Genomic DNA, 22,117 nt, shown 5'->3' with positions numbered 1-22,117 from the left:
TCTCTAAGATTTAAGGGAAAAAAATAATCAAGATGAGTCATGATTAATATATATATATAATTTTAGTCATTGTATTTTAGATATCATTCAATTTTAATATTTGTATTTTTAAATATCTAAATTTATTAATTTATTAATTTTACTTGCTCAATTTAAAATTGGTCTATATACTTTATAGTTGAATTTTCTGAGACAAAATTAGTTTTAAATTATTTTTTTTAAAAAAAATTAACTTATGAACCAATTTTAAAATTAAATGCAACGAAAATGGTGATTTTTAATTAAGAAAAAAAAAGGGGGGGACGACATTCCGGGGAGTTAAAGGGTTTAGGAGAATCGTGCCGCAACCGCTGAAACCCGCGAAAGCCGAACCCTTCATAGCAGCGCTTCGAACCCCAAGCTTCCGTCAATCAACCGACGAGGCAAAACGATGAGTGGTAGCAGGATTGCTCGTACTTTGCTTCATCGAGCACGAAGGGCCGCCGCTTTCTCTTCATTTTCCTCCGCCGGAAGGCCGTCTTCTATAGTCTTTTGCGCCGATGCAAGGTCTTCTCAAAGTTCTTGCTCCTCTTCCTCCTGTCATGTTCATTTCCGTCGCGAGCACGCATTCGCCTTTTCTCCTTCACCGACCGTACGCTTATTCAATACCAATTGCTCCAAAGAATTTGAAGATGAAATGAAAGTGCAAAATCCACTTCAATGTATGGATGCATTTTCTTATTAGTTTCCTCTTATTTTGAGATTTCACTCGAGATTTCCGTTTGGAATACGATTTATTAATTGCTCTGCTTAGTTGACTGGTTAGTGATTTGGCAGCTTTTTGTTCCATTTAACTTTTTGTTCTGCAGATTTTGTTTGCTGCTAGTGGAATATCTGACTATGGATGGTGTGATTGAGTTATGATAAGTTGTTTTAATTGTTGAATTCTTTATCTACTTTATGTTTCATTGAGCTTTTTGTTCCTTTACTATACATGTAGTTCTAATGTTTGCAAAGCTTTATAATTAGATATTATCCAAGGACTAGTTGCTTTCGATGTTGATATCTGATATCGTTGTAGTGTATTCCTTTTAATTTTTAATCGTAAAACTGCGACGATGTACTATAGATTTGATGCGGAAGGTTCTATTCACTTCAGTTTACAAAGGTTTCCTCATTCAAATGTTAATATCGTGTTCATTTCTTGCCGTACATTTTTCGGGGTATTTTTTTACTCTTGTAGACAATAATGGCTATTGAAATTTATAATTAAGGATTTGCTTAAGCCATGCCTAAAGTTTGAGCCCTTAATCTTGGAAATCTCTTAATTTTTGTAGACAGGAGGGATGAAGGGGAAGAAACTACGGATGGATGGGAAGAAGATGATGATCTGGAACCTGAGGTATTTCTCTCTGTTGAACTGAGCTTTTGTTTCACTATTATTATAGATGATGCTAATTATTGATAACATAGCTTGGTGATGGAGGGGGTGGTGGTGGTGTTGTTTTGCAAGGCGTTCCATGGGGTGAACGCGTTCTTGCTCTTGCTCACGAGGTCTTGCTGCAATTAGGCGATGACATAAAACTCTATTCTTTTAAGACTACTCTACGTGGATATATTTATGTCAGATTAGACAAGCTCTCAAACGAGTAATATTCTACTTTCTGTCCGTCCATATTTTCCTGCATAAGAGGTGTACTTTTACCTTCTGGGTATCGGGGAATTTGATTTGTAATCACATCTAAAGCCCACTTTTCATGTGGAAGAAATCAGCGAACTCAAACCCTTTCTAATAGAATCAAGAGAAAAAGAACAAAAAAAGAGTAAATACCTCAAACTCAATTGTCTCTGAACTTTCAAATTTGATTTAGTACCCTTATTTTTCGTTGATATGAATTTTTCCATCTCTGTTAGTTTTTATCCCCTACTAGATAATGGTGAAATTTTCTAGTATTGCTTGCTGGAAATCTGTTTTAACCTTGAAAATAAACTGGGGTGGGCATTCAGTCAGTTTGGATTACATAATGGCCTTAACTTGGATTTATAAATTTATAAATTTACAATTTGTTAAATTTTGATCTCTTCTTTAGATATGGGTGTCCCAGCTTGGAAGAACTTGAAAGTTATAGCCAAGAGTACAAGAAAAGATTAGATGAAACTGGGGCACTTGGAAATATTCCGGATGATTTAGCTCTTGAGGTAACAACTAATTAGGTTTTATCATTCATCCCTACTCCTGTAGAAAAATGATTGCTTAGTGCACATTTTGTTTGCATACACCATAGAAAAACATCAACACCTTAACAAGCATTCCTCTGCTGTGAAGGTATCATCTCCAGGTGCAGAGAGATTACTCAAGGTCCCAGATGATCTGTTTAGATTTAAAGCCATGCCAATGCGAGTGTGCTATATAGAAGACGGAGAATCGAGAGGCACTGAGAATGATGGAGTTTTTATGATGGATCATGTGGATTTGGAATCTGAGAGCTGTGTCTGGAAATTAGCAAATGTAAAGGAAAATCGAGATCCTTTGAGTAAAGGCAGACCTTTGACTCGTAAGCAGAAAGATTGGAGGTTAAAGTTACCCTTTGGAAATCATAAGAAGGTATTCCTTTATCTTGAATGATGAAAATTAGCACCTCAAGGTCCTCAAGAAAGGACGGGTCTTCTGTGTGCTTTAATTCATGAGGTTAGTGTTAGTTTTGCGTGGCATTATTTCTTTTTGAGGTCTTGGAGCTTTTGCCACTTGTACACTTTCTTCTGTATGGAAAATTTGTTTCAGCAGGAGCATTATGTATTCATAGGATATTCTCCTTTTGGAATTGATATCTTTGTTAAGGATTTGATATACTGGGTTTCTCGGCTTTTCTCTACAAGGTTGAGTTTTTTTTGTCCTTGATCTTATTCATTTTCATGGACGAGTGATGTTTTCTATTAGATATATATTCTTTTACATTCATTCGGTTCCCCCTCCCTAGCATCGCACTTCTGCCATAATCTTCTAACACTAACTTTTAAGCTTAGGCTTCTCTTTTGGTGTTGCCTTTCTCTCTTCTACTCTCTATTGGTTAAAGTTCTATAAATCAAAGGTACTGTCTTTTTCACCCTTTCCCCATTCTTAATGCAATCATTTTGCTTTTTTCATTTTATTCTGTGATAATCTTATTATCTGAGTTGCATGCGCTTTAGTTGTTGTGAAAAAGCCTTGAAGACTTGTCCCATATGACAATTATCTGGTCAAGATATCCTTGCATAGTACATCCAGCAGGATTTAAGTTTTCCAATAAAAATAAAGTCCATATATGTAGCCGTGTCTTACATGTTATTATACAAAGAGAGTAGAATTCCCGAAGTTAGATGGTCATGGAAAAAGTTGGTTGCATTTGGTTTGTTGATGCTAAAACCTTGAAAAGTATCTGGCGTCACCCTTCATGGACTGAGGAAAGCAATGTACTATATATATATTTTTTCATGGAACTTGTTATCGATTTAATTCTTTTATAAGAATGTTTAAGAAAATCTATTTTATTCATCTTCATGAAAATGAAATTGTTTATTTCATATTCCAATTTAGATTGATATTTTTTTGAACTGCCACAATTATATGCAATGAAATATAACAACGAGAAAAATACCATTCCTAGAGTCCTTCAAGAATAATACGTTGTTGTAAGATACTAGAGTTTTCGCTTATTTTCTCTTGTGATTTATTTCTATTGGTTCTATTAAATAAATATGTAGGTTTTGCTTCTTTTTAGACCCGATAATTTCCTATCAACTTGTGAGTAACCAAGTTCTTGATCATTTGTACTAGAATCAAATTCATACATGCATATTACATAGTAGGAACCATAAGAGCTGACGTTCTTTTGAAGGAAATCCATCTGAGCTACAGTATCTTATCATCCATCACGTTGGAGGGCCAGTTACCAAATTTCAAATCTCAAAATACTTGGTCCATATTCTATGTCACACTCATAGAACGAGGAGTTATTTTCTTCTCTTGGAGGAGGATGCTAAGGAGGGACACGGCAATAATTGAGGTAGCTGTTTAATGACGGTTTCTTTCCTTGTCAGGTTGTGATTTTAGATGCTAGAAGTAATTTGTCGAAGAATGAAACTTAGCTACTGAATGGTTTAGCTGCTTTTGGCTGGTGAAATATCCACCAAACAGTGCTGTGATTCTGCTCTATTTTTCTTCCTTCTTTCTCTTTCAGCCTTAGTCTCCGTCAGCAGCAAAGTTTTTTGTGGGTGTTAGCTGTTAGCCTCCAACTTCTCTTTCTAATTGTTTTTAGTCTAAGTTTATCTTTGTTCTCTCTGACACAACCTCAACTCTTTTGTTTGTTTATAGCTAACTACCACATATTAATAAAGCTTTTACAGTACCTTATTTTTCAATATTTGATAATTATGAGGAAATAACGTGGCATCATATTATTGTTCACAGGTTTATCCACATTGATATTTCCTTTATAAATTTAAAATCTCTGCATTTTTATATGAGATAACAGGGTACAATCCAAAGGAGCTGTCCATGTTGCCATGTTGGGCAGGCCCCCTATGGATAAGTGGACCACTGAATGGATTTATTTTTTCTTAGACAGAAATTAATGGTGCATCATGTGCTATGGATTTATCTTTTCTCACTAATTGACAAAAGCTGAATTAGGTCATCCAATTCCAACCCCATTCAGCTTGAGGATTGTATTATTTTCTGGTTTCTGCATGAACAGGTCTCTTTCATGAATACCTACTCCTGCACATTTTGCACCTCTCTTGAATAAAAAGTTGCCTGACGTCAGAAGAAAACAACTTGAGAAATTTTAGAGCGATGTGGCTTATTCTTAACATGTTTTCTTACAATTGCAGGACCAAGCTATTGATAATGAAATATCGAGCAAAATGTGGATGCTCTTTTGAGGTAAAAATACTTCCTCAATTTCATCTCTATCCATCCATTTCACTTGTTTTATGCATATTGTTTGGCCACACAACTTTATATCGTTCTTACACATCACTATTAAATTTTAAAATTTAGAAGAGTAAACTATTTCGATTTCTCTTTTTCACGTTTGTTTCTCAACCTAAGTGTAAAAAAAATGTAATGATGATATGTATGTACAACCAAATATTATTCTTATTTGGATCATGAGTGAACTGACTTCTTTTGGGGAAGTAGGAAAAAGGAAAAGGAAAAGGAAAAATCATGTGAATATTGGTAAAGGTTTTGTGTTGTTTGTGTTATGATGCCTTTTTGGTGGAAATGATTTGTTTGTCAAATCGCTGAGAAACAATGAAAAGGGATATAGAAAGTAGAAAGAGAGGTGGATGAATGTAGCTCTCATAAATGCTTTATCTCAATCAATCTCACGTTTTCCTTCCGTGTGGCAGTGGGATTCTTGTCTGACACCTCGCTCGTCTTTATTCACTCAAATGCCTCCAAATCACTTTCCTCTTCTGCCGTTTAGCTCCTCTCATGGAACTTCAGAGCTTTTGGGGTAAGTAAACTTCTAACTTTTCAACCCATTTACTGCAAAATGTTGAAGGAAAATAGGTAACCGATCAAAACAGATTTTGTTTTCAGGTGAATTCTGCTGCTGGATTAACACGATTTTAACAAACAAGGTTAGTATTCACAGTTTTAACTCAAAAAAGATAAAAATTAACGAGATTCTAAAACTCTCTAAATAAGATATTAATTATTATTTTAAAAGTTGATTTGATCTAACATGTATTAATTAGAAAGTTAGAATTAACAATAGATTAAGAGGAGCGTACTAGTTTGAAAGTTAGAATTAACAATAGATCAAGAGGAGCAGTATTAGTTTGAAAGTTAGAATTAAGAACCATTAACAATAGATGGTTCTGAGCAAATAGAACTCAATTTGAAGAAGAAAACATGGAAATTATTGTGATTGAAATAATTTAAATTTTATAAAATTGTCAAAAGGTTGAAGCAAATATTGGTGAGCAGCGTAGGTTGTGGAGATTCAGATAAGTTTACACACACTTGTGAGATGAAAGATTCGTTTTTGGCTATGGTTTGGGGATATATTTGCCGAACTAAATAAATTCTAAATGTGAATGCGCTTCCGCCGTTGTTTCTTTAATATATTATTTGTCTTAATGTTATCTACTTCAATACGCTTTCGTTTTCTTTTTTAAATAGTTTATTGAAATAAGTTATAATTATATATTTCTATTAGTTCTATATTTATAAAGGCTGATTCTAATTAAGTTTAAAAAATATATGTTATTAATAGTGGAGTAGTGGGGCTATAAATTCTGACTCCAATTTAGGGGTTAACTGAGTAAAACGTTACTAATTCAAACCATCCACCATGGCTAATGGTTGAAAGGTAATTCTCCATCTAAATTTTATTTTTCTTTTACGCTAAAGGTACTTTGAAAGTCTTTTCTAATTAATTTTATTTTTTATTTTTTATTTTAAGTTCTTATATCTTTGCATACAGATGTCCATAAGTAAACCACATGGAAGGATTCCTCATCTTTGCTTTTGTGTCTTACTTCATTCTCTTTGCCTAAAATAAAAAAATTAGCAACTATTATGGCATTAATAAAATTTTAGTAACTATTATGGCGTTGGATAACGTGAGGTTTACAATTAAATTGCTTATTACGATGTATTAAAAAGAAAATGGCAAAAAAGAAAAAAAAAATATGTCGTCTATAATTGAGTTTATGAAACAACCACGATTATGTAGCTAATTAATTAATAATGTCAACATCTTATGCTTCAAAGCTACAAGCAACTAACCAAAAAAAAAGAGCAAATCTACAAAAATAATTGGCAAGATGATGCTAAGAGAGAGAGGGAGAGAGAGAGAGAGAGAGAGAAAATTCTATATATATATTTTTAAAATTATGAAATCAATATATTATATTGCATAAAAAGGAATCTGTCTGCCATGCCACCCAAATTCAAAGCTTTGTTGTGCAGTTGGGAAGCAGTAGGCTTAGCTCCCTATGTTCAGAAATTCAAGGCTTTGAGTCAGCAAACCCCACAACCCTTTATATTTTTACTGCACATTGCCATAGCTATTTTGGAATTTATGTCACCTTAAATTTCTGGTTTTAAATTTTATTTTTCTCCTTTAATATATGTGTTTAGAATTTAGATTTTGATCGTACAGTTTCTAAGCAGCAAGCAGTATTTAAGCTTTAATTTGCATTCATTTCTCAAGCTGTTTAAAATGTTGGGGATAGAACATTTCTATGCCATCCTCATTCATATGGCTTATTAATAATAAGAACAGAAGCGTATTACTTACTCCTAACACTCTAATTCAATACTAAGGAGCCAATTCAAATAGGTAATGATGGCTTAATAGGAAAGTTCACTTAATGTAGCAATGTGTATTACACGCCAAGATCTCAATCGGGAGAATGTGACATGAGTGTAGAAACTTTTTTCAAACAAACGCGTTTTAAAAACTTAAGAGGGAAAACTCGAAAGGAAAAACTAAAAAAAGACAATATCTACTAACGGCAGGTTCGAACTGTTACAATATGAACCTCGAGAAAGGAAGAGATAAAGGGAGAGGGAACTTAAAAAAACAAAAAAAAATTATGGGTTAATGAGTCTGATCTGATACAAGTTCAAAGGTGGTTCCTTTTGGTTGTCTTAAAGGGGTTCTCCTCTCCCCCAAAGAAAGGGTTAAAAATCTGGGAGCTCCTAGCAATTTTGAAGGTGAGTATTGATATTGCTTAAGATTCCTCATACTATGTGGGGTTTCAGTTTCCAAATAGTTGGGTAAACAGACTACCCTTCTTCTCTCCCCCACTGTTCTTTGATTTTGACAGCAACAGATTCCAATTTCAATCTTGATATCTTTTATCATTCCCCTCCTCCCTTCTTTTATTTTATATTTTTCTTTTTTTGGTGGTGGAGGTGGGAGAAACTCAAAGAAAATGATGGCTGACATGATTTCTTCAATGCCAACACTCTGAAAGGTGACATAAAGTTGGCATATGCAACCAAGGAATAACTTCAAATATTGAAATGGCATAAACACTTGAACAAAAAAAAAAAAAATATATAAGGACAGATTTAGGAAAAACGAAGAACAATAGAGAACATCTAAATTTACTAGAACTTTTTAGCTTGTTTTGTCTCAGGATCATGGAAATTTGATGGCATCTCAATCTTATTATCATTCATGATTATTTTTAGAATATCTCTCATTCGGGTGTGTTTGTGAGGATAATTTCTGTATAGTATTATCTTCTAATCTTACTAGAGGAATATTTTTGATAAAGAAGGCAATATATGAGACAGAGTGATCAGCCTGCGTGGGGGAGGGGCAATCAGAAAGCACTCTGGGTTTGGGTGTAAAAGGGTAATATTAAAACAAAGGAAAAGAGAAATCCAGGGCATACATGGACAAGGCAGATGGAGTTGAAAGAAAAACAAAGCACAGAATAAATCCCACTGTTAAGTACATGTAGAGTTAAAATATTCCGCCATTGTTGCACTGTTGCGAGGCAGATCCACCATTGGTACATTTGTCAGCATTGTATTTGTCCAGGTGTTTGGCTAACTTGCATTCAAAGACTCCTCTCTCTAAGCATAGGACAGACAAATAGTTTCCAAAATAATTTTGGGTAATCGGAGATTTCTTCTCTGGCAATCAAAAATCCATTTTTTGATTTCTCAACACAGCCACTCCCCCTCTCCCTCTCTTTCTCAATGTATTTGCAGTTGATTTAGGAGGATAAGGGGATTTTCTCTCTATTTGTTGAGAGAAAGTGGATGAGTTTTCTATCTGTTACAGAGAGAGAGTGAAAGAGAAAGAGAAAGAGAAAGAGAAAGAGAGTTGGTGTTGCGTTGCGTGGGTGTTTGCATCACGATCATTGGATGCACGTGGAAGCCTAGAAAGTAAAAATTCTTCCATTTCAACTTTTTGTGAGGCTTTTCCTTTTATGATGATCGGTAAATTAACATGGATTGCAGAGTATTCTCACATTACCTTACCATTATATATTAATTTCGAGCCGATGCTCATCTTCCACCTTCGGCAGTTTCTTCCTCCTCCTCTACAGCCCCCTCCATTTTTCTTCTCGTCTGTGTGAGCAAATTTCTTTACCTCTTATTTTCCCCTGTTTTTGGTTTGACTCTCCTATTCGCTGCAGTTCCCTCAATCTTGAATATCAACCAACTCTTTTTTTCCAATAATCTGTGTTTCTTCATGTTTTTTTCTGTAATGGCCGGTTTGTTTTGGTGTTTTAGGATCTGGGTATGGGTTTGTTTTCACATATTCCATCTGCTTCATAAGCATCGACCCGAATCGAGGGTTTCTGTTATCGATCCTTGGCCGATGCCCAAGAAATGAAATTACAGTTTAGTTGTCAATTAAAGCTTCGTGCATGTTGCTGTTCATGTTATAGTGTCACTTGGTTTGTGAATGTTTCTTGATCCGTATGTCTTAAATTTCCATATTTAATACAGTCATTGCGAGCTGTAGATTCTTCTACTGCATGCGATCCAGTTTTTGCAATGTCCCATATTTTAGTTCAATGCCTATTAGCTGTAAGTGGGGGGAACCTCTTCATTGATCTTCGCTGCGGAATTTTCAAAGGATGGTGTAAAATTTAGTGTTCAGGGCTTGTTTCTTTCTGACCGGAACTTGTTACTTTCTTGACCAGGCTTGTTACTTTCTGAATTATGGCTGTATGTGGGGATGATAAAGATAGAGTGCTGAGGATTCATGAAAGTTTGGAGGAACTTAGTACTGATTTAGCTGATTATATTGCTGAATTATCAGAGGCATCGGTGAAAGAACGTGGGGTGTTTTCTATTGCGTTATCTGGTGGTTCTGTCATTAACTTGATGGGGTATGGATGACTTTGTTTCCTTCACTAGTTTGTAATTTTGGTTTCTTCCTATAATTTTTGGTCCATGGATAAACAGAAAGCTCTGTGAAGCTCCTTACAATAAGACTGTCGACTGGGCCAAGTGGTATATATTTTGGGCTGATGAACGTGTTGTTGCAAAAAGCCATGCCGACAGCAATTATAAGCTTGCAAAGGACAACCTTCTTTCCAAGGTTTGTACAAATCACATGGGTGCCTTATCTTATGGCATTTGTTTCTAATGTTGTCATTTTTCTCCTTAGGGAGGGTGGGGGTGAACATTTTTCTCTCTTCTGAAAGCCCGACTCACAAATGAATTGTGTCCAGGTTGAGGTTTATTTCAATCTATTTCAATTTGAGGGCAGAGGCTACACTCAGGAATCGAATTGTTTGGCCATTTGATGGCTATTTGGTTTTTTGTTTTCGAAAATTATGCTTGTTTTCTCGCAATTTCTCCCCAAGTTCTCATCCTCTAGGAAGAATTTGATTTCTTAGCCAAGTTCCAAAAAAAAAAAAAAAAGTTTCTAAAAGCTACTTTCTTCTAGTCCAAAACTAAAAACTAGTAGGGGGAGTTTGTGTTTGTAAGCTAATTTTTAGAAACCAAATTGTTATCAAATTGGTCTTATCAATTAGATAACTAATCATATGGGAAAAATAGGGAAATTTAATGTTTTAGTCTCCTCAATGGGATCAAGGAAGCTCTATTTCATTTATTCTTCAATGTGGCATGCTGAAATTTGCAAATGCACTTGGTGATTTGGAAGCTTAGAGGAACTAAAACGACTAAGCAACCATTCCTTAGCCTTTTTTCCCTGAATGTCATGACTGCTAAATTCTGGAGCTCTTAATGGGTTTAACAGAGGAAGTAATCATATCTTCCAATGCTTGGCCTATTTTGAAGTTTCCACTTAAAGACTAACAAGGAACTAAACTGCTCTTATATATATATATATATATATGTATAGATCTGTTCTATATCGTTCTGGAATCATTGCTTTTTCCTTGAAGTTATAAAATACTTTCATTCAGCTCAATGTAGAGTACCTTCCTATCTCAACTTCTTTGTTGTCATTTGGTTACTTTCTAGTAACAAAATGGTCTTACTTTTTTTCTTTTTCTTTGAGTTCAACTACATTTGGAGGTAGGAATTCAACTTTGACCTGATGGACAAGGATTCGGTGTAGTTTCACTATATATCACCTAACTTGTTCATTATGACAGGATTTCTTGGTATTCGGCTCAAAATTGCACTTTTGTTAAACTACCACTGAATTTTTTAGGGTTACAGTGTTAATTTTTAACTCTCTTATACATGCCATCTCAAATTGTAGTTAACAAAGCCTAATATCTGCTGTATAATGAGGAAATGGTCCACCTAACATAGCTCACTGATTAACAAAGCCTAATATACACAATATCTAATTTCCACCAAAAGGTTTGATATTGGACATATATTATTGAACGAAAATAGGGAAGAAATGACCTTGAAAATCCATCCTTGTACCATGTCCTGTTACTAAATATCTTAACTTTTGAGTGAATTTGTGCTGAAGCCTCTTGCAAAAATACTTGAAAGCATAATGATGTCATGAAATCTAGTCTAATAAAGAAAAAGCACCAGGACAGAAATGCAAAGCAACTCGGCGTAAAAGCTTTTGCATGATTTCATTCTTCATACTTTATTTTCTCATATCATTATAGACTGCTATTGTTATTGGCATATACTTGTGAGGACTTGTTAGTTTTATGGTAGAACTTTGTAATCTTACCCTATGGCCGTCTTCCAACCAACATTCTACTAGTCGGCACAGATGAATACAATTCTATTCCAAAGTGACCAAGCTTTGTCTTTATTTCTACCAGTCTCGTATCTTTCTTTTAGTCAGCAATTGCAGTCAACAATTCTACACATTGGTTATATTGAACTTTGATTCTCACAATTTGAATCAATCTACCTATATAGCTTCGTGATCTGTTCTATTTGCATCACCAGGTGCCAATTATTCCCAGCCATGTACACTCGATCAATGATTCTGTGTCGGCAGAGGAAGCTGCTGATGAGTACAAGTTTGTCATTCGACAGTTAGTTAAATCCCGCATCGTAAGCGTGTCTGATGTAAGTGACAGTCCTAAGTTTGACCTCATTCTTCTTGGAATGGGTTCTGATGGCCACGTTGCCTCATTGTTCCCTGATCACTCAGTGCTCGAAGAGAAAGATGAATGGGTTACCTTCATTACCAATTCTCCAAAACCTCCTCCAGAGAGGATCACCTTCACATTGCCTGTGATCAACTCTGCATCCAATGTAGCCATTGTTGTGACAGGTGAAAACAAAGCAGAGACCGTTCATTTGGCCATTGACGACGTAGGACCCGACTGCCCACTCCTACCTGCGAGGCTGGTACAGCCAAAGAAAGGAAAGTTGGCATGGTTTTTGGATAAATATGCCGCTTGGAAACTTGACAATTACCAATTTCATGAGCAGTCTTAAGCTGTTCCGGTCGAAGTGTATCTCTGTATGTAGTTGATGGATTCAGCAGTTGTGGATCTTGTTTCTTTATTTCGACCCCACATCTTAGTTCACCTTCTTCCCTTTTGTTTTGGGTCACATTCTCCATTTTGACTTTTCTTCATTTCTTTGCCGGGGTGATGAGAGAAGCGTAATTCTCCTTTCATTTTGTAAGCTGGGCTAAATAAGCTAAGCTCTCTTTGAAAAGCAGATGGTTTTGTAAGAATGTTACTGCTATGTATATGTTGAAGCTGCCAGAAGCAAAAAGGCATCATCCAAATTTCTAAAAAGCAGCCTTCACAGATTTATATCCTCAGAAAATTGGGCATTTCAAAATGTAAGAAACGTCTTCCAACGTTTCCAGGTGGTGATTGTTTTGAAAAATGGATTCGATATGCTACAGATTAAAGGATGACAATACTGGAATAATGATTTTAAAAATTTCAATCCAATGTTCTTCGTTCTCTCAATAGAAAAATGTCAAATGTGTTTGTTTCTTTTTAAAGTCAAGTGGATAAGCTTAGGTGACGCATTGGCCCATGGTGATAAGACCTCTGGTAGTTATTTGATGTTATGGCTGATTTCTTTGATCTTACAGACCCTAAATAGAGCTGATGTCTACCTTCAAAAAGCATAAGAATTAGAGAACTGTCCAAACTTGTCTAAATTTTTTACAAAACAAGCCAGATGAAAAGAATCAAATTGACAAAGTTATTTTGAACTTTTGATTGAAGTATATGCGTTTTTTAAAGTTGTCTACGCTAGTTTAGCTCAAAATTGTAATTTAAGGCTTTACAACATTTAAATATGAAATTTTTATTATTCAATGAGTTGGTTCTTGATCGTGGACAAGAGCAAGTGATACACGAAGAGGATGGGTGAGGCAAAAAGCTGAACTGGCAGATATTATAAGTTTTCCCAGGCCTACACTTGTGTTCGAGGCTTGTACATTAGTGTATGTTGTATTTTTTGAAACATGTGATGCCTTTTCTAGCTTCTCCATTGTTTGTTCTTTTACTCAATGTTACATGTTGGAGGGGGCAAGGCTGCTTTTTTGTAAATAATAGTTTGAGGCATTTACTTGGCCTAGGAAACGGAAAGCCAAATCCAGTTTTGGATTATATTTTCCTTGTGAAAGAGAAGATTCCTCCATTGTTTCCCTTGGTTTAAATTCTGTTCCCTCCTTATTCCCATCCTTAATAAAATCTAAATCTAATATGCGCCAACATGACATGGCTCAATCGCCAAAGGGACATATGGCTGAAACAAAATCTCTCAGTGAAAAGGTGTTCAATTAGCTATAGATCTAATTGTCTTTGGTTGTTGAACGGTCATTGATGTCTTATTTTCTTCCAGTTTCATTTAATAACTTGTATGGGTAGTTGGTAGTTGAATTATTTTATGTTTGGATTATCGTTTTTGACCTCTTTAAAGACGGTAATATTCAAGTTTAAAAATCATAGTGGAATACAAAATGTTGCTTTTTCTTGAAACCTTTTGGATGTTATGTTTTTTCAAACCTTGCTTTAGGCTTGAAGTAAAACTGATTTATTGGATTAGTCTCGATCAAGCTAATTCTGGAGTGAGTCATCTTGGGATCTAAGAGTGACCATCATAGATTTTAAGTTCGAACTAAAAGTTATTCATCCTTCTAACTAGTTCTTGGTTAAAATCAATTCATTAAGTTACCTTTATTTGTGAAATTTTCTAAGGATGTTAGAAAGATCTTTAGCTTGGCAAAATCCGGCATGGTTGAAGCTTTTCTCACATGCTTGATTTACCTTCCCAAATTTTGGATGGTAATTGACAAGTAGATTTAGCTTCAATGTTCCCAATAAATTTCTCTGATAGTCATCAGTTAGTCACCAGTTATCTGATACATCAGAATATGATTTGGATGAGTAGAAAAAAAAAGAGTAGAAAGTCCTCAGCCAACGGAGCTCATAAGAAATTGCACCAAGAAAAATTAATTACAGAATAGTGACCAAAACTAAGCTACAAATGTTGGCAAGGCCCACAATTCTTGGATATCCAATTGATCATATGCGCTTCTTATAAAGCTCCCTAGCAAATCAGAATCAGATGGTAAGATCTCATATCGATTGGAATCATTGAATGTTTCTCATCCAGTTCTTAATCCAATTGATCCTATGCGCTTCAGTACATTTGACATGAATCATAATGAATTAGCTTGGTGGTTGAAGAGGCAAATTGTAAAGCTAGATACCATAACAGGTCAAAAAAGTCGTATGATTGTCATCAACCTAGGATATCAAGTATTTAGAGTTTTTTAACACCAAATGTTTGTACACTACGGCGATTGTCCTTTGATATTTGTTGCAGTGCACATAAGTTGACACCAACATTTCATGATTATCCAACCAAAATTACATTTGTCGCGACGAAGACCAACTTCACCTCACAACTCACTTCAATAATATAGGCCAATACCTTCGTACTTTCAAGATTAGCTCATAAACTAATCACAACCTTAGCAAACTACTGTCTTGATGTTAACAAAATCTAACCAGATAGTTACTTCTTATAATATGTTAAATAGAGAAGTGAAGGAATAAAATCGTTTAAAAAATGCTACTGTGATAATTGTAACTTCAAATGGCATCAGGACATCCCTTCCGACTCTAACATGAATCTCAATTATTGCATGTTCTTAAGCAGATTTCTATGGTTATTTCGATCACATCGGGAAAAGAAATTGCCATTCAAAATGGCCAGGCGACCGTGTCAGAGAGTAAAAACAGAGTTCCAAACAGAACAAATTCACGCTACCAATATGCATCACATAAAGTATAATTGAAGATACAACAACAAATTAAAAACATGCAGCGATTAGATCTCTCATACGGAAGGGAAACACAAGAACAATACCATCGTAATTTATCATCGATAACTAAATCGAAAGAAGCAGGGTAAAAGAAAATCAAACTCTAAAGCATCTCCGCTGCTTTCTTTTCGATCGACATGGAGGCGAGAGGCAAGAACGCGATGCTGCGATTGAAATCAGTGGTTCGAATAGGGCTTTGGCTCATTAGAATCTTTAGCAAAGACATAGACGGATCGATCATGAAGGGTGAGAATTTTAATCGTAGATCCTTTATATATGGATTCATATTTCCCCCCTTATTTCTCCACATTGAGCGCGTTTTTGGAAAAGGGAAGGAAAAAAAAAAAAAAAAACTAATTGATAAAATAATCAAATAAAACTAAACAAAAGTAAATTATAAAGGCAGAGTTCCTATGCTCCTCTACTATTTGATTTCAACGGCCTAGATTCATCTCCGTCTCAACTCTCTTTCCTTCGCATACTCGTATGTCTTCTTCTATCTGTATTATTTGGTATGATGATCTCAATTGATAGAAAGATGTTCAGGAGTTGGAAGAGCCTATCGTGAGGGAACTTTCCTGTCACGGTAAACAAAGGTAAGTAAAAGCTTGGATTGACATGACACCTCTAGAAGGGGTTTAAATTAATTTTTATTATATATATATATATATTGAAATATAATAATATAATAAAAAATTGTTAATGAAACAATTTGATAACATTTTAAATTTCATACGAGTTTTATAAATCTAATTGAAATTATTATAATTGTAATTGAAATGATTATGTAATTCAAATAATTTTTTTTTTCAAAAAAGTTAATAAAATCATTATAATTTCTTTCCATTTAGAAGTAACGACGAATTTTCATTTTTATAAATGTAATTGAAATGATTTTATAATTCAAATACTCCTCTTTTAATTTAAAAATAATGACATTTATAAAACTCCACCCTGAGTTACTAACACTTTTAAAAGTTAATTGAAAACTCCACTGTTATTCTACCAAATTTATAAATATTTGGTCTATGATCTCAATTTTGCAGCTGGTTCATGATGTCAATTTTTCACCACATCATCAATTTTGTCACCATATTATCAGGTCAGGAATCTTGTTTTGAATTTAATTGGTCCATGATGTCAATTTTTTCCACCACATCATCACGTCGGGTATTTGTTTTGACTGAAACTTCTTCATTTTATCTCTAATTTGAGTGAACCAAAAAAGACGTTGAAATCGTTATTCCCAACATTACACTGTGGACAAAAATAGTGAGAATTGTTAATAATTGAAGTTAGGTTTGTTATCAGGCGAAAAAGCCAACAGCTGCTGCGTATGTACATGGTGATCAAGATAGAGCGGTTCTATTTTTAAAAGAGGTTGGTTTTATCGAAATGGTAAGATCCACTTTTGTTAAAGAAAAATAGGAGCTCTTGATTTGGTCAATATCGATTCGTGTGGCAATGTAGACTTGACTCAGGATGAGGATTCCGCTTTTCATACTAATCCTATGAGTCGAGAGAGCTGGTAAGCTATCTCGCTAAATGAAAGATAAAAATCGTCCTGTTTTCATTGGCCTAACATTTAATTACACCTTTCTACTTATCCCACCATTTTTAAAGGAACTCCGTTTTAGTTTTTAGGGAAACAAATTAATTCACTTTTAAAAGTTTTGAGATTGATATGTCAAAATCTTCTCATTAAAAAAGAATGGGCCCTCCTAAAAAAAAATCCCTCGACAAGAATGCTGGTGGACAGGGAGAAGAACACTTTACTTTAGGTCGTGCTCCTTTCCAGTTTCGAGTGTCCTTTTAGATAGTTATAACGACCCACAGGCACAAGATGTACCTTGTGGGAGGATAGGGGGAGGAACGTAAACCACTTCTCGATATGAAATCAACGACTTAAAAGGCAAATGTCGAGAGAAATAGTTAGACTTCTATATTACGTCACGAAGAGAACTCAAGATTTTCTGACGTAGTATGGGTACGGGATGAAAAAAACATAATATAAAGAAGAGAGGACACGAGTTTAGGGTTTTAAATACTTAAATTAATCCACTTATAAAAGTTAAGAGATTTAGCAGTTGCAATTACATTTTCCTCATATATACTAAACCGTTCTCAAACGAGTTATAACAAACATAAAATTAGGGTTTAACCGATATAACTCCAAAAGCCTCGATATCAATTTTTACCCTAAAAACGATTAGAAACGATATTACACGATATCTTACGTCGAACCCGAGAGTCCTCGCAACATCCCATAGCAACCAATGTCAAATCAAAAGATTCCCAATATGGGTACAAAAGTTGAGGTGACAATAGATTTAGTGTGGGTTTTGTCCAAAAACGTTAAAAAACACAACCAAGAAGAGCCTTCACGAAGTGGGATGATAAATGGAATCTCGTGGGGCAAACCAAACACACAGGCATCAGGCATCAGGCAGCAGCCAAGGCCAATACCAATGCCAAGGGCAGCGCCAAGGCCAAGGCCAATGCCAAGTACATTTATACAAGCATAGAAAGGTGGTGATATGAAGCAGAGGAATGGGATGGGTGCCAAGTTAGGCAAGCAGGAATGGACGTTTCATTAAATGCAATGCCTCTCGCTCTCCCGGCTGCCTAGAAGTGGCTTGAGACGATGTTGACAAGTGCTTTTAGCCCTTTTCTTTTTCAAGTTTCCTTCTTTAGCATTGCAACCACAAAAGGAGCCATTGCACCACAGACCCACTTATTCTCTTCACCATCTTTTCACTTCATTCAACTTCTTCTTCATCCTTTGGTCCCACTCCATTTCTTTTCATATATCTCTTCTATTTTCACATCTATTGCTCTATCTTTTAAAACATGATATGTCGATCAAAGCTGTCTTTTTTTTTAACTATCTAACTCTTCTTTTGTTCAAATATAATTGTATAGATATAGCTTAGTGAATCTTAATTGTAAATTAGCACGAGACCCGGTACATGAACTATACCAATATTATCAGTGAATACCCATTCTCCTCTCTTTAAAACAAGGGATGATTCGAGGAGTTGAAAGCCTTGATGTCCACGAGAGAGGGGAGGAAGTCTTCTTGAGTCATTAGATTACGCTTTTGTACGGAACATTGTACCTTTCAAGTACCAAAACTCGCTCGAACTTTACATGAGTTTAAGCACGGGACTAAGTCTATTACTAAACCTAAAAACTTAAGTTAGGGATATGAACTATAACGATATTACTTGAAATTATGTTGAAGCTTCCACGTATCTATTTTTCTCCTTGGAAATCCTTAGAATTATCACTGTTCAGCTTTCAATTTTCTTATGACCATCTAATGAAACGTGAATACCCGTTCTCCTCTTTTTGAAACAAGGGACGGTTCCAGTACTCAAAAGCCTCAATGTCCATGAGAGTGAGGAGGAAGTCTTCTTGAGTCATTAGATTAGGTTTGTGTACGAACCACCGTCCATTTCAAGCATCATAACCCACTCATACTTTACACGAGTTTAAGCACTGGACTAAGTCATCACTAAACCTAAAACTTAAGTTTGGTATAAGCTTCCACATATCTATTTTTTTCTCTCGAAAATCCTTAGAATTATCCCTGTTTAGCTTTCAATTTGCTTATGACCATCTAATGAAATATGAATATCCATTTTCCTTTCTTGGAAACAAGGGACGGTTCGAGGAGTCGAAAGCCTCAACGTCCATAAGAGTAGGGAGGAAATCATCTTAAGTCATCAAATTAAGCTTCCATATGGAACACCGTCTCTTTCAAACACGAGCTCAAACACGGGACACTAAGTGATCACTAAACCTAAAAACTTAAAAAGGTTAGGTAAATTGAATGATTTTATGAAAAAAGGGTTTTGTTTTTTTCTTGTTGGTTGTGAATTTTTGTTTAGGGTTTGTCTGGTGGAGGTGATGGGTCTGCAAAAGTGCAGTGCAGGTACGATGCTGAGTATGGTAACACTAGATTTGCTTTTTGACTCCATTCCAACATTTCTCCTTTATTCACCTTCTTCTTAATCATTTCAAAAACCCTAGCCCTAAAAACCCTCTGCCCCACTCTCTCAAACCCTTCCTCCCCCAATTTTCCTCACCATCTTCTTCCCTTTCAGAAGACAACACTTAATGAGCTCCGAAGACAAAGCTTCCATGGATTTGGTCCAACCTTCTGAGCATCTCTGCTATGTCAAATGCAACTTTTGCAACACTGTTCTTGCGGTAAAACCCTCTTGATTTTACTGAATTCTACGTCCAAAATTATTACTCTCATTTGTTCATGAAACGACAGTTCATATGATTCCTTTGATACCCTTTTGATCATAATTGATTGTAATGGTAAAAACAAGGTTGATTTGTGAACTAAGAATAGTAAATTTCTCTCTGTCCTTAACTTCTCCGAATTGACAGCTAAAATTCACGTTTAGATTGTTATATGTTGGGAATTTAACGTTAAATTTGGGTAAATTTGTTCGGATTCTTTGACGTTTTTTGTTTGTTTTTTGTTGGATTTGGTAGGTTGGAATTCCATGCAGACGTTTGTTGGATACAGTGACAGTGAAATGTGGTCATTGTAGTAATCTCTCCTTTTTGAGCACAAGACCTCCTTTACAGGGCCAATGTATTGATCATCCTCTCAGTTTTCAGGTGAATTTTGTAATAATTACAGTGACAGTGAATTCACAAGGTTTTTTCATTGGCTAAAAGATTATTTTTTGAAACCAGCAGTCTCAGGTTGGCTTCTCTAACAATATCCGAAAGGGGGCATCGACATCGTCGTCGTCGTCGTCGTCGTCGTCATCTTCGATGGCTAATGAGTCCCCCTCTGCAAATTTTGTTGTGAAACGTATGTTTGCATTGTTCTATTATGATAGACAATTAATGTGAGATCCTACGTCGGTTGGAGAGGGGAACAAATCATTCATTATATTAAGAATGTAGAAATCTCTCCGTAGTAGTAGACACGTTTTAAAATCTTGAGAGGAAGTTCGGAAGGGAAAGGCTAAAGAGTACAATATCTGCCAGCTTGGGCTGTTACAAATGGTATTAGAGCCAGACACTGGGCAGTGTACCAGCGAGAACGCTGGGCCCTAAAGGGATGGATTGTGAGGTCCCATATCGGTTGGAGAGGGAAACGAAGCATTCCTTATATGGGTGTGGAAACCTCTGACCTCACATCGGTTGGAGAGGGGAACGAAGCATTCCTTGTATGGGTGTGGAAACCTCTTCCTAGTAGACGCGTTTCAAAACCTCAAGGAGAAGCTCGAAAGGGAAAGTTCAAATATGACAATATCTGCTAACGGTAAGCTTAATTTATTACAAATGGTATCAGAGCAAGACACCGGGCTGCGTGCTAGCGAGAACGTTAGGTCCCAGGTGAGATGGATTGTGAGATCTCAAGTCGGTTGGAGAGAGGAACGAAACATTCCTTATATGGGTGGGGAAACCTATCCCTAATAGACTCATTTTAAAAAGCTAAAAAATGACAATATCGGCTAGAGGTGGGCTTAGGCCTTTAGAATTAAATTTACAGGACCTCTGATTTGCATGTTTTTTGCAGCCCCTGAGAAGAAGCACAGGCTCCCATCTGCATACAATCGTTTCATGAAGTAAGAAAAGTTACTTGATTAATCAAAAAAGTCAGAAATTTTACCACTTTTTTTTAAAAAAAAGATTGAAACTTTACCATATGAACTTGTTAGAGAGGAGATTCAACGAATCAAAGCTGCCAACCCAGAAATCCCACATCGAGAAGCATTCAGTGCAGCAGCCAAGAACGTAATCAAACCCTTTTTTTGTTGCATTTTTCTTACATTTGAGTCATATTAACTGCTTGAATTAATGTTGTCAGAACAGTGGGCTCGATACATTCCAAATTCAGTTGATGGGTCGGCTTCTGGGACTCACGACAATGTAAGAAAACGTTGTTAATTTAACTGTTTTAGCTGTCTGAAACTTATGGTTTTTAGGGTTGTCCATTTTGCAGGAATGAAAAGGGTTTAGGGCAAATCAAGTGGATGTCTAGGGTTTCATAAAGTTATTGTTTGTGTCTCGATGTCTTCTCCAATTTCATGTCTTGCTTAGTGTTGTGTGTTTTTTTTTTTTTTTTTTTTCATTAATGAACTTTGTTGGCTGTGGATTAACAGCTATAAGAGTTGTATTTTCTGATATCATGATCAATGCTAATATTTTCAATCGGACTTCGAGAATTTTTTCGAGTTGAATATGTGGAGAGTGACGATTCGAATATCTAGCTTTTTACTTGAAGGTGTACGCCTAAATCAATTGAGTTATGCTCGTGTTGTTGACAATGAGACATATGAATTGATAGTATAAAACATATATTGCGTTTGTCAAGGTAAGGCAAGTCCATAGGTTCACAACCATCCACGATCGTTTGTGTCCATGTTTCTCGAAGAGGTAAGGCATACCTTCCGAAGCTCGAATGTTGAGTTGAGGAGGGCACTCGACTATTGAGAGAGGAAAGATATCATGTGCAACCCTAACCCTCGAAATATGCATTTGAAAACGAGTTTAGTTTGACACCACTTTATGCTTATTATAAGTATCGAAGAGTGTTGGACAGAACACTACATCAATGTAAGAACTCGAGTAGGACTACTTAGATAGAGAGCGATATCTCGAACCAGATCACAATTGAAACAATCATGCTAGGCCAAATTCTATATCATTGAAAGAGACATGGAATATGGATCTCACGTCGACAGGAGAGTAGAACGAAACATCCCTTATAAAAGTGTGAAAATCTCTCCATAATAGACACGTTTTATAACTGAGACTGACAACAATAAGCAACGAGCTGAAGCGGATAATATTTGTTAGCAGTGGGCTTGAATTATTACAAATGGTATCAGAGCCGGTGTTCGGGCAGTTACATGGAACTAAACATCGGTTGG

The 22,117-nt window shown here is 35.7% G+C and overlaps 3 protein-coding genes across 6 annotated transcripts; all 3 read left to right on the top strand.

Annotated features, from left to right (window-relative positions):
• The first annotated feature begins 304 nt into the window (after positions 1-304).
• Positions 305-3,264, top strand: LOC111467332. Of its 2 annotated transcripts, none has more exons than XM_023112176.1 (5): positions 305-701; positions 1,317-1,381; positions 1,453-1,628; positions 2,070-2,178; positions 2,306-3,264. In XM_023112176.1, the coding sequence occupies exons 1-5, from the start codon at positions 431-433 to the stop codon at positions 2,603-2,605; spliced, it is 921 nt and encodes a 306-aa protein (XP_022967944.1). In that variant the 5' UTR covers positions 305-430; the 3' UTR covers positions 2,606-3,264. The 2 variants fall into 2 exon arrangements, with proteins under 2 accessions (XP_022967944.1, XP_022967945.1); XM_023112177.1 differs by having other exon boundaries at positions 2,265-2,356.
• A 5,344-nt stretch (positions 3,265-8,608) lies between these two features.
• Positions 8,609-12,889, top strand: LOC111467333 (probable 6-phosphogluconolactonase 1). Of its 3 annotated transcripts, none has more exons than XM_023112179.1 (4): positions 8,609-8,878; positions 9,646-9,834; positions 9,911-10,046; positions 11,846-12,889. In XM_023112179.1, exons 2-4 carry the CDS (start codon positions 9,665-9,667, stop codon positions 12,341-12,343), a joined length of 804 nt encoding a protein of 267 aa, XP_022967947.1. In that variant the 5' UTR covers positions 8,609-8,878; positions 9,646-9,664; the 3' UTR covers positions 12,344-12,889. The 3 variants fall into 3 exon arrangements, with proteins under 3 accessions (XP_022967947.1, XP_022967948.1, XP_022967946.1); XM_023112180.1 differs by lacking the exon at positions 8,609-8,878 and adding an exon at positions 8,929-9,062; XM_023112178.1 differs by lacking the exon at positions 8,609-8,878 and adding an exon at positions 8,929-9,068.
• A 6,338-nt stretch (positions 12,890-19,227) lies between these two features.
• On the top strand, positions 19,228-21,415 carry LOC111467334 (protein CRABS CLAW). The gene is made up of 7 exons (XM_023112182.1): positions 19,228-19,421; positions 19,719-19,847; positions 19,929-20,046; positions 20,761-20,809; positions 20,903-20,978; positions 21,057-21,113; positions 21,187-21,415. Exons 1-7 carry the CDS (start codon positions 19,329-19,331, stop codon positions 21,190-21,192), a joined length of 528 nt encoding a protein of 175 aa, XP_022967950.1. The 5' UTR covers positions 19,228-19,328; the 3' UTR covers positions 21,193-21,415.
• The last annotated feature ends 702 nt before the right edge of the window (positions 21,416-22,117 follow it).

This window comes from Cucurbita maxima, unplaced genomic scaffold (genome assembly GCF_002738345.1).
Source record: "Cucurbita maxima cultivar Rimu unplaced genomic scaffold, Cmax_1.0 Cma_Scf00034, whole genome shotgun sequence".
NCBI classification, from domain to species: domain Eukaryota; kingdom Viridiplantae; phylum Streptophyta; class Magnoliopsida; order Cucurbitales; family Cucurbitaceae; genus Cucurbita; species Cucurbita maxima.
This window is presented reverse-complemented; position numbering and strand designations above follow the sequence as displayed.